Here is an 11,016-nt window from a genome sequence, read left to right as displayed (position 1 = left end):
TTTAAGATTTTATTTATTTATTTTACAGAGAGAGAAAGGGGGGAGGGGCAGAGGGAGAGGAAGAGTAAGAGAAACTCAAGCAGACTACATTGTGCACAGACCCTGACATAAGGCTCGATCTCTTGACCCTGAGGTCATGATCTGTGCCAAAATCAAGAGTCAAAGGCTAACTAACTGAGCCACCCAGAATATCTCCTCCCCAGATAACATTAATTTTAATATGTTTAACTCAACATATCCAAAATATTATAATTCGAATAATCAGTGTGAAGATTTTTAATGGATATTTTACATTCTTTTTTTTTAATGAATTCTTTGAAATCTGGTGTGTATTTTACACTTAAAGCACACCTCGATTCGGACAGACACATTTCTCCTCAATGGGCACAGGTGGCCACTGCAACCAGATTAGGCAGCACAAGAGAAATGAAGGCCTTCAGTATTCAGATCAAAGGAGGTAAGAATCTTTCTCAAAGATATTTTCAAGTGTCCTTTAAGATCTCTCAGGTAACTAAAGGATCTAGCTTTACAGCAAAGGTCAGATCAAAATTGTAGCTTTCCCACCCATGCCCATGGGGTTGACAGAAAAAGAGCTAAGGTCAGATATGGAAGTAAGGAACATGGAGCTATCAGGAATAAAACACCAGGACCTTGGCCTGAAAACGTCTGCAAATGGTCAAGCTTTATTTTTCTTCTTTTTTAAAAAATTTTATTTTTAGGGGTGCCTGGGTGGCTCAGTGGGTTGAAGCCTCTACCTTCGGCAGGGGTCATGATCCTGGGGTGTTGGGATCAAGTCCCGCATCCGGCTCTCTGCTCAGTGGGGAGTCTGCTTCCTCCTCTCTCTCTGCCTACTTGTGATCTCTGTCAAATAATTAAGTTAAAATCTTAAAAAAAAAAAAAGATTTTATTTCTATTATGTATTTGACAGAGAGAGAGAGAGCAGTGAGACAGGGAACACAAGCAGGGGGAGTGAGAGAGGGAGAAGCAGCCTCCCCACTGAGCAGGGAGCCCAATGGGGGGCTCGATCCCAGGACCCCGGGATCATGACCTGAGCCAAAGGCAGACGCTTAATGACAGAGCTACCCAGGCACCCCTGGCCAAACTTTAAAGCGAGTCTCAAGCCCCATCCTGGTAGGAGCAGGAGGTGGGCTACCAAAGCTATACAGTTCCCAAAGAGGACATGCTTCCCAGTGTCACTTCCCAGTGGCCGCAGAAGATCCTGGACAAGGAGAAAGCTCCTGAGGGCAAAGCTGAGGCCAGGGAAGACTATTGACTGGGGTAAGAGATCCAGAATCCCAAAAAAGAGGCAGCCAGGACTAGTGATAAATATTCTCTACGATCAGAGCAGGAAATATTTTCAATTTCTGCCTAGCAGGATTTCATTACTTCTGGGGGACAGTGGGAGTCTTCATGGCCATTACCCTGCCCCTCTTGTCACAGCCCAGGAAGAGCCATATCTGGACCTCATGGAAAAGGCTGAGCCGCCCCCAGCGATCCTGGGGTTTTTAAGATGAATGCAGCTGGTTGCTTCCTTTGGGGAGTGAGTATGTTTGGGAAGATGGGTTGGTATTTAGTGGCCAGAGGGACAGACTGTCGTGGTGCTGTTCATATGCTCATTTAAATCTTCTTCCTCCCTGCAGAACAACTACAGGATTGTAGTTAAGACGCAGCTGCTCAGGTGGGGAACAGCTCTTCCTAGCTGCTCTTGTACCGAGGGCCTTTTGCTGAGCTTGCACTGGTGGAATGTGAACAGAAGCACCTCGGGCAAGGGCCGCCTCACTTGTTAAGAGGAGATGTTTGTGCCCCAGCTCTGACCTCTTCCTGTGGCCACAGCTGGCAGGAATGAGAGCAGCCATGGAACCTTATGTTGAAGGTGAAAAGCTGGTTACCTACATGTACTCTTATGTGAGCGACAAATGAACGTTTATTTTGTTTGAGCCATTGTTGCACTTTTGGGTCTTTTTGTTATAACATCTCACATTCCCCTGTATGCTTGTGTTGGACACCGTGTTTCTTGTATCCCACATCAGAAGACTTTCTTGGCGTATTCCTTTATTTTGGTGGAGTTCTTCCTCTGTTTCCTTTCTTAGAAGGTGTGCTTGGTGGGGGGGTGGGGGTGGTAAGTGTTCTGAGAGCTGAATTCCTTGGCATTTGACCTGTTCTTATCTTTCTGGAATCTTTAAGGATCTTCTCTTTGTCTCCAGTGTTCTAGTATGTGTCTATTTTCAACAATTGTGCTGGGTTCTGAACCCTTTCAACGTGGACACTTGTATCCTTCATTTCTGGGAATAATTTTTTTTTCTTTGATGATATCCTCCCCTGCATTTTCTCTGTCTCTATTCTTAGCAGAATTCTTAATATATAGATATTGGCTTTCCTTGCCCGGCACTCAAATTCTCTTATGTTTCTTTTTTAGCGCCCATCTGTTTGTCTTTTTACTTCGTTTTTTTGGGAAATTTCCTTATTATTTATCTTCCTTCTACTGATTTGCTTGTTTGTTCCCTGAACATTTCTTTTTAAAATAACACCCTGGTCTTGTTTCTTGGTTACAGACCTTCTTACACCCCTGAGGTTATTATTGATAGATTTTGTAAGTCTTTTTCTTCTTGGGTGGGTTGTTCCTTCTACATTGCTATTTCTTCTTCCTTTTTTGTGTGCACCTTGCTTTGATCTCTTTCACGTTAAAGGCTCTTCTCAACATGTGGTTGTATTTAAAGTGTGGGGATTTGGGGGGGCGTGACTGGCTCAGTAGGTAGAGCATGCAGCTCTTGATCTTGGGGTTGTGAGTGTGAGCCACACATTGGGTGTAGGGCATACTTAACAAAAATAAAAATGAAAAAATAAAGTGTGGGTGATGTCATCTTTTTAAATCTTGTTGGTGGGATCCAGAGCTGATGGCCAAGAAAGAATTCTTGAGGTGTCTCTGGTGCAAAATGGTGGTTTTATTAAAGCCTAGGGACAGGACCCATGGGTAGAAAGAGTCGCTGCCTGCTACCCTCTGCTTCCCTGGGATTGTGAGAAGCAACTGATTATATACCTTGGGGTTGGGAGAAGAAATGATAAAGGGAAGTTCCAAAAGGACTTTCATATTTTAAGAAGACTCAGGATCCTGGAGAAAAGTTATAATCAACCTATCTCAAGTACTTGTCAGTGGTGTGACAAGGAGATTTAATTTTTATCTGCATTTCCTCTGCTTTTGTGTCCCACATCATGGCGACTAACAAAGTGATTGGGAGCCCAGAGCATATAAATAGGCTTGTTGACTGTGAGCTTAATTATGAGGTGATCTGGCTGGACTGTCTTCCTTGGGAACACTGACTTCAGCACCTCTACATCTCTCCTTCCCATGCCCCAAAGAGGATTCTTCTAATCTCCTGCCTAGAGGTTGAAGACTTGTCAGCCAGTGTTTTTAGAGCTGAGTAGAGAAACTGGGCTGGGGTTGTGGGAGAGATTATTTGATTATTCAGTGAGCACATATTTGCTTAGTGTTCCTTCTGTTCCCCACTCCAGAAGGGAAAAGTTACAGTCTTTTTTCTAGAAGGGGGATGGTTAGTGGTCCAGTTACTCGGAATAGGAGGAAGGGGCCTAACTTCTCCAACAGTTTTAATCAATCTACCTAATTACAGGACCTCTCTCTAGCTTCTCTGCTCCTTCCTGGGGTGCCTGAGGTTATCAGGACCTGAGCCTCAAAATGATTTTATGATGCAAACGCGCGCGCAAAATCTTGTTGCTGTCAAATCCTCTCCCATCCTCGTCATCCTTATGGGTTTAAAAAACAAACACATCTAATAGCGTTTTGTTTTTTGGGGGGGGGGTAGATTTTATTTTTATATTTGAGAGAGCGGGAGAGCACAAGAGAGCTAGCACAAGCCGTGGGGAGGGGCAGAGGGAGAAGCAGACACCCCACTGAGCAGGGACCCCCAAAGCGGAGGAGTTTGATTCCAGGACCCCAAGGTCATGACCCGAGTTGAAGGCAGAGGTTTAACAGACTGAGCCATCCAGGAGCCCCCACCTATTTGTGTTTTCAGTAGGCCTTCGGGAGGAAGAAAATGACACTTCGGTTCAATCTGAACGTCTTTCCCCAGAAGTAACTCCTATTTCTGTTCATTCCCGCTGCCGTGGTCTAATTTGAGCCTCCGCCACTGCTTGCCTGGGCCACTGGCGCAGCCTGCTTGCTGCTCTTCCTACTTGCAGTTTGCTCCTTCCTCCTCTATGCTGCTACCCACAGTCCGAGTGGACCCTCCGCGGAGCAAATGTTATCTCCCCGCCCTCCTTTCAACCCTTTTTCAATTCCCTTTTGCTCTTAACTTGTAAGGCCCCGCATCATCTGGCCTCGCCGAATTTTTCATTCTCATCTCCCCACTTTCTCCCAGTTGGTCATTGGGCTCCAGCCAGACTCTAACACGTGTGTCTCTTCACACCCAAACATGGTGTCTCAGGGTAGCCCTACCTACTGCGACTTGACTGAAATGACCTCTTACCACTTCCTCCGAAACCTCCCCACCAAATTTTCCAGTTAGCTTCTCCTCATTGTCTTCCAGATTCTGACTTTAATTTTTCTTCAAAGAAGGTTTTCTTGTCACTCAACACTATGCAAGTCCTTATTGATGGTCTGATTGGTCTAAATATTTGCTATCTTTCTCCACAGAAGGGTTAGGCCTCCCTCCCCTGATGGTATCCATATCCCACAGGACACACTGGGAATTTCTATATTACAACTTCCATCACACTATAGTTTACTGTCAGTATGTGTTTAGTTTTCTGTCTTCCCAGCCAAAGTATACGGTCTAAGAAGGGAGGGTCTTGTATCTACCTTATACACCACCATACCGTACTCTCAATGTTTAGTATACTCTTTCCTACCCCATAGGAATGACAAAGATCCTCTCCTTGACCAAATTTAGCAACCTTCTAGCAGTTTAAGGTCATGTCCCTAGACTGACCCCAATCCTCCTTAAAATGCCTGCCCATCCCACAGGACACACTGGGAATTTCTATATTACAACTTTCATCACACTATAGTTTACTGTCAGTATGTGTTTAGTTTTCTGTCTCCCAGCCAAAGTATACGGTCTAAGAAGGGAGGGTCTTGTATCTATCTTATACACCACTGTACTCTCAATGTTTAGTATACTCTTTCCTACCCCATAGGAATGACAAAGATCCTCTCCTTGACCAAATTTAGCAACCTTCTAGCAGTTTAAGGTCATGTCCCTAGACTGACACCAATCCTCCTTAAAATGCCTGCCCTGAGAAAGCCCAACACTGCCAGGGTATTTTACTGTTTGTTCCAGCCCAGACTTGGTGATAGGCATATAGGCCCCTGAGCTCCCTTTCAGCATAGTTATTTTAGAAAACTTGCAATTATCAATTCCTTATAATTTTGAGATGCAAATCAGCCACACAGAACTGTCTTCTCAAGGCCCATCTCCTCCCTGCCTGGTGGTGTATTGCCTTAACTTGTGTAACTGGCTGTCATAAAGAGATGAGAAGTTTGTTTCTCCTCCAGGTACACGCCAATTAACAAGCCCAAGTGGCCCAGTCCCATGGACCAACACCCCTTGGCACCTCTCAATGCTTTCCCAGTAGCACCCAGACTTTAAAAAGTCTCCAGTTTTTTATTTTGGGGGAAGTTCAGTTCAATTCACGATGTACCCTCTTTCCTGTTGTAATTGCTGTTACTGAGTAAAATCTATTCTTACTGCTTTAGCCAGTGTCTGGCTTTGTTTATCTCTGACAGTAAGCACACTAAATAGTTACTGAATTAACTAAATAGGTTCTATACAGGCGTGTGAACAGCTGTGGGGAGGAGTTTCATTATTTCGAAGCCTCTTTCGGGGTCTGTCTTCCTCTCCCACTCTTCAAAAAGCTACTTTTCTGTTACTTTTTGTTTCATAATCTCCAACTACATGAAAGGTGACAATTACATCAAATCACCCCCAGTGCATTTTGGGATTCAGCTAATCTGATTACTGCAGACAGATATAGAAAGCTATTTTAAAAAGTAGCACCTCTAAATTTCAATTCTCTGGATCCTCTTTTAAACACGGCTTAAAAACTTCCAAAGTTTTTGCCATTTCTATTTATGGGCCAACAGAAAGAGTTCAGTTCAGTCCAGAAAGACATGTGGGCGGGCTGGATGTGAGTCCGAGCGTGGGTGAACTGGGCTCGGCTTTGGCTACAAATGGCTCACACCCCCCTTCTTCCCTCCCAATGCGGGTAGCACTCCGCTGTCTGCTCCTGCAGCCTTCTGCCGTTCCTTCGAAATCTTTGCCAGTTCCACTCGCCCGACCGTACTTTTAGGAAGCCCAGAGTGCCCCCCGCGACCCTCAGCATCAGCTCGCGCCTAAATTCAGAACTAGCAGCGCCGCTACTCCCACGCTCCAGCCCCAGCCTCGGCCCCGGCAGTACCGGGGAGTATTACGTGCTAGGACTCGGGCTGGAAGCTAGCGCCGCCATGTTGCTTTCTGGCGGCCCTTTCCAGAGGAAGGGAAGGAGGCTGAGCAGCGTCCCGGAGTTCCGGGCCTTGTGCGCAAGTGCGGAAGTGTGTTGGCCCCGAGTGTGACCGGTTTCCGGCCGGTGTTAGTACACCGGCTTCCAGGAGACGTGTAACGGACGGTGGGCGGCAGCCATGGCCGAGAGGAAACCTAACGGAGGCGGCGGTCCCGCCAGCACCTCCTCATCGGGCACTAACTTACTTTTTTCCTCCTCGGCCACGGAATTCAGCTTCAACGTGCCCTTCATCCCAGTCACCCAAGCCGCCGCTGCCTCGGCCTCCTTGCTCCTGCCCGGAGGTAGTAGGGAGAGGGGAATCCGGTGGGACGAGTGTGTGTGGGGAGGCGGGCGGGGGGCGTGGGGCGACGAGGGCCGGGTGGGAGGTTTTGCTTCGTGTGTATCCGACTCCGGGTAGCTTGCCAGGGCCATGAGCGACCAGGTTTGAGTGGCTCGGGGGGCTTTGAGATATCCCAAGCGGGGGCTAGATCAGGAGGCTTGCTCTTCGTCCAAGGAGCCCTCTGTCCCGAAGGCTGGCCGCTCCACGCTGGCACTGACATCACCCAGATTTTTGTTGAACACCTACTGGTGTGCTAGGGAATGCAGAGAAGTTAGTGCTTCTCAACTAGGATGCAGTAGGGAATGTCCTGGACGGACAGCTTCCCTTTCCTGGGATAGACTTGTAATATTTGCAAAGTAGAGGTGCAGAATGCAGTACTCCTCTTTCAAGACAGTGCTTCCCGTTGTCTGAGGAGCTTTTCCTCCTTCTTGTCCCCCATTCCTATGTTCACCCTAACTCTTTCACTTCTTCATTATTGTCTAGGGGTATTGCTGTTTAATGATTGTGTGGCATCACACAGAGTATGGTATTTGGGAGCACAGACTGTTGTCCATCCCAGGCTCTGCCGGTAACTTGCTGTGTGACCTCAGGCATGTTACTTTACCTCTCTGTGCTTCACTTTCCTTATCTGTACAGCCTCCTAAAGCTGTCAGGAGAAGTGAGTTGATTTTTGTAAGGTGCCGAGTGTAGTGTCTGGCACCTAGCGTTATGTAAGTGTTTGTGAAATCAACGTATCTGCCTCCGGATACTGTGTAGATGTTTCTTGAGTGAGTATCTGAATGATTAAATGAAGGAATTGAGAAATGATGGGAGGGGAGGAGTCTAGGAGATGTTTTGATTTGAGTGTCTGGTTGTTGACAAACATCTGTTGAGATAGTAGAGTGGAGTAAAAGCGCAAGAAGGGAGACGGTTAAGGTGACAAATTCATTTCTAGGCTTACTAAGTTCGAGGTGTATGTGGTTGAGCTGCCAGAAGTGTCGAGGAAGCAGTTGGGTAATAGGTTCTGGAACACCTGAGAACAGTATCGGTTTGAGACAGAGTTGGGAGTGTCACAAGTGTACAAGTGCCCATTAAAGTTGTGGGTGTCTTTACCAAATGTGTCCACGTGTAATTAGAAAGTGCCCCTGAGGTGAGCTGGCAGCACATTGAGATCAGCATTTCATTTACAATGGATGCTAATCAGAAAAAAGTTCCTGAGATCAGGTTGATCCCAATTTGTCTTAAAGGAAGAAGGATACTACAGAGGTTTTCTCCACTCCATGTTTTTAGTTGTTGAGAGATAAACTGAGAAATACAGACAAGTGAGGTCCAGAGAGTTGAAAAGAGAGAGTGGGAGCTGGAAATATATCTGAAAATGAGAATAGAACCAGCAGACAAAGGGCTTTGTGCAGGAGGTGGTATTTTATTTTTAGTTACAAAGAAACAACTGAGAGGAGTATTTTAAATAGTGGAGTATCTTAGTTAAATTGATGTGTGAGAAATATAATGGGAGCAACCTAGAAGCTCAAGCCAGAATCTCTGTGAGCCAAGTGTCCTCCTTCACAGAGGTCGAGAAGGATCCTGGAGCTTGAAAGGCCACTCGGGAGCAAGGATCACAGTGTGCTGTGTGCTGGGTGTGGGACCTCTGTTGGGCTCCGTGCCTCCAGCAGCAGGAGATAAGAGGGAATGTGACTGGAGGAGGAAAGATGAGGGAGAGGAAAGTCTCTACAAGCTAAGGTAAGGGCGTATAAAAGCTTAGTAAGGAAGAAGAGGCTGGACTTTTTAGGTGGTGTAGAGGAAACATGCTTTTTTCTTTTTCTTTTTAAGGTTTTATTTATTTGTCAGAGAGAGAGAGAGAGGAGAGAGAGAGTGTGTGCGCGCACACACACACACACATGCACACACACGCCCACAAGCAGGGGGAGCAGCAGGCAGAGGGAGAGGAAGAAGCAGGGAGCCCAGTGAGGGACTCGATCCCAGGACCCCTGGATCATGACCTGAGCTGAAGGCGACACTTTGCTGACTGAACCCTCCAGGCGTCCCAGGGAACAGACTTTTATTTTACAGCTTGGTGGCAGAAGAGAAGATAATTTGGGGTTGACAATACCTGCAGTGAAAATCATTTTTGGCAAAGGCAAGTGAAGAGAACTTCCTTTGGTTAGAAAATGACTTTTCTCACGATTTGACATTCTCTAAAGGCTAGTTATCTGGATGTGATACTGTGTGATTTTAGGGATGGCAATAAATGGTTGACCTACTTTGCCTTGGGAATACAAATACCACATGTTCATTTGTACAATGAGTGCTTTGTAGTAGGTAGGAGTCCTGAAACACACCCTTCTTGTCAACACAGTCATATCTGCACTTGAGTTTCTTATTACTGTAGAAATAAAATTATGTGTAATTTGGTAGTAGAATAATATTTGAATTATTTTTTTACCAGGAAAAAATGAGATATAAAAATTGTAGATCCAAATTTCATTTCCCTTCTTGAAAACATCCTTAGATAAATAGGTGTGATCTATGTATATTTACAAAATAAATACTTAACTATATTTATTCAAAAAATGTAAAAGGCCATGTACCAAAGTGATTAACTCTGAGAGATTGGCTTATGAATGAAATCTAATTTTTCCCTCTTTTTCTTGTTTCTCATTCGTATTTTCCAGTTTTTCGTTTCGAAGAAAAGAAAAGGTTTTCATCTTTGTTTTTTTTTTTTCTGTAATGCAGAAATAGAACAATAAAATGAGGTACAGTTGCTAGATCTGCCGTGTTGGGTCCTCTCTGCAGAGCCGTAGACGAACCTTTAAACTGTTTGCTCTCCCGTTCCCTTTCAGAGGATTCCACGGATGTCGGTGAGGAGGACAGCTTCCTCGGGCAGACTTCTGCTCACACGTCTACCCCACAGACATTTAGTTACTTCTCTCAGGTATCAAGCAGTAGTGATCCTTTTGGGAATATTGGACAGTCCCCGTTAACGACCGTGGCAACGTCAGCTGGGCACTCCGCATTCTCCAAGTCCCCCGCTGCTCTCCCTTTTACAACTGGACCCCAAGATGGGTTGAATGCGTGTTCACTGCCCATTTCGCAGGCTCAGTATGGTGCCCCACCTTCACAGATGGGAATGAATGCTTACCTGCCTTCTCAGCCGGGTAGTCTCCCTCCTTCCAGTTTTGGGAGCCCACCGCAAGGAGCACCCCAACAAGGACACAATCCGTATCGTCATACCCCTGTGAGCAGCAGGGCCAATCCTTACATCGCCCCACCGCAGCTGCAGCAGTGCCAGACCCCGGCCCATCCCGCCCATCCTCCAGCCCCGGGGCCCCCCATGCAGATGTACCAGATGCCGGGAGGATCTCTGCCACCGGTAGGAGACGTGTTTTGAAATCCTAGCTATTCACTCTGATTTTTTAATCTGTCATCTTAGCCTGTGTCTTTTAAAACACTGCACTTTTAATAATCAACGTGATGACATTATTTTCAGAGGCCCTTCTTTGTAAGCTACATGCTTTGAAGGAAACATTCTTTCAAAGGTAGCTCGTAAAATGGTTCTTATATTGGTTTATATTATCAGTGTTTGGAAGTAGTTCTTGATTTTCATGAGTTAACTACATGTCAGTATTCCCAGATTTTAGTGTAAGAGATCAGTAATAAATGTCATCTGGGGACATGTGAGAGTTGAAGCAGTTATGAACAGACTGCCAGCTTCTCACTTTTTAATTATTCTATTTAATCAGACCATTCAATTACAGGAACTAAAAATTGATTACTCCAATAATTTCTTTTATTTACATTATGAAGTTTGGGTCTAGACAGTCAGATTCTCTCTCAGGAGGGTGATGGAACAACATTTGCATTGGGTAAATTTTATGAAATTCCCTTATGCCATTTTCCCAGCTAATTGCTCAACTGACTTCCACAGGGAAATCACCTGAATCAAAGAAATGGAAGTGATTAAAAGGAAGAATTAAGAACCCAACCCAGTGTGGCAAGGGTAGCAGTATTATCGTTAGAATATAACCTCGCATCTCTCTTGGGGATAGAGAATGGGCTCTGTTTTATTGTTTAATTTAAATCCTTTCAACATGTAAATGCTTGGCAATGTTAGATTTCAGCATATTGGAACATAACTGGAATCACAGTGTGCAGTATAGTTAACATACTAGTTTGATGATTAAACTCTTGAAAAGATATCTAATTTAAGA

The 11,016-nt window shown here is 45.2% G+C and overlaps 1 protein-coding gene across 5 annotated transcripts in view; it reads left to right on the top strand.

Moving 5' to 3' along the window:
- The first annotated feature begins 6,553 nt into the window (after positions 1-6,553).
- Positions 6,554-11,016, top strand: part of LOC101687220 (SEC23 interacting protein) — a 41,206-nt gene continuing 36,743 nt past the window's right edge. For 3 of the 5 annotated variants that reach the window (XM_004751817.3, XM_004751816.3, XM_013055758.2), the window contains exons 1-2: positions 6,555-6,794; positions 9,649-10,178. In XM_004751817.3, coding sequence (XP_004751874.1) covers positions 6,632-6,794; positions 9,649-10,178 — 693 coding nt within the window. In that variant the 5' untranslated portion in view covers positions 6,555-6,631. Of the gene's footprint in view, positions 6,795-9,648; positions 10,179-11,016 lie in introns of all 5 variants that reach the window. The other 2 variants (XM_045068496.1, XM_004751818.3) reach the window with 1 other exon arrangement.

The sequence above is a fragment of the Mustela putorius genome, unplaced genomic scaffold, assembly GCF_011764305.1.
Source record: "Mustela putorius furo isolate JIRA1106 unplaced genomic scaffold, ASM1176430v1.1 tig00003909_pilon_pilon_pilon, whole genome shotgun sequence".
Taxonomy (NCBI): Eukaryota; Metazoa; Chordata; class Mammalia; order Carnivora; family Mustelidae; genus Mustela; species Mustela putorius.
Note: the sequence above shows the minus strand (reverse complement) of the source record. Positions and strands in the feature narration are given on the sequence as shown.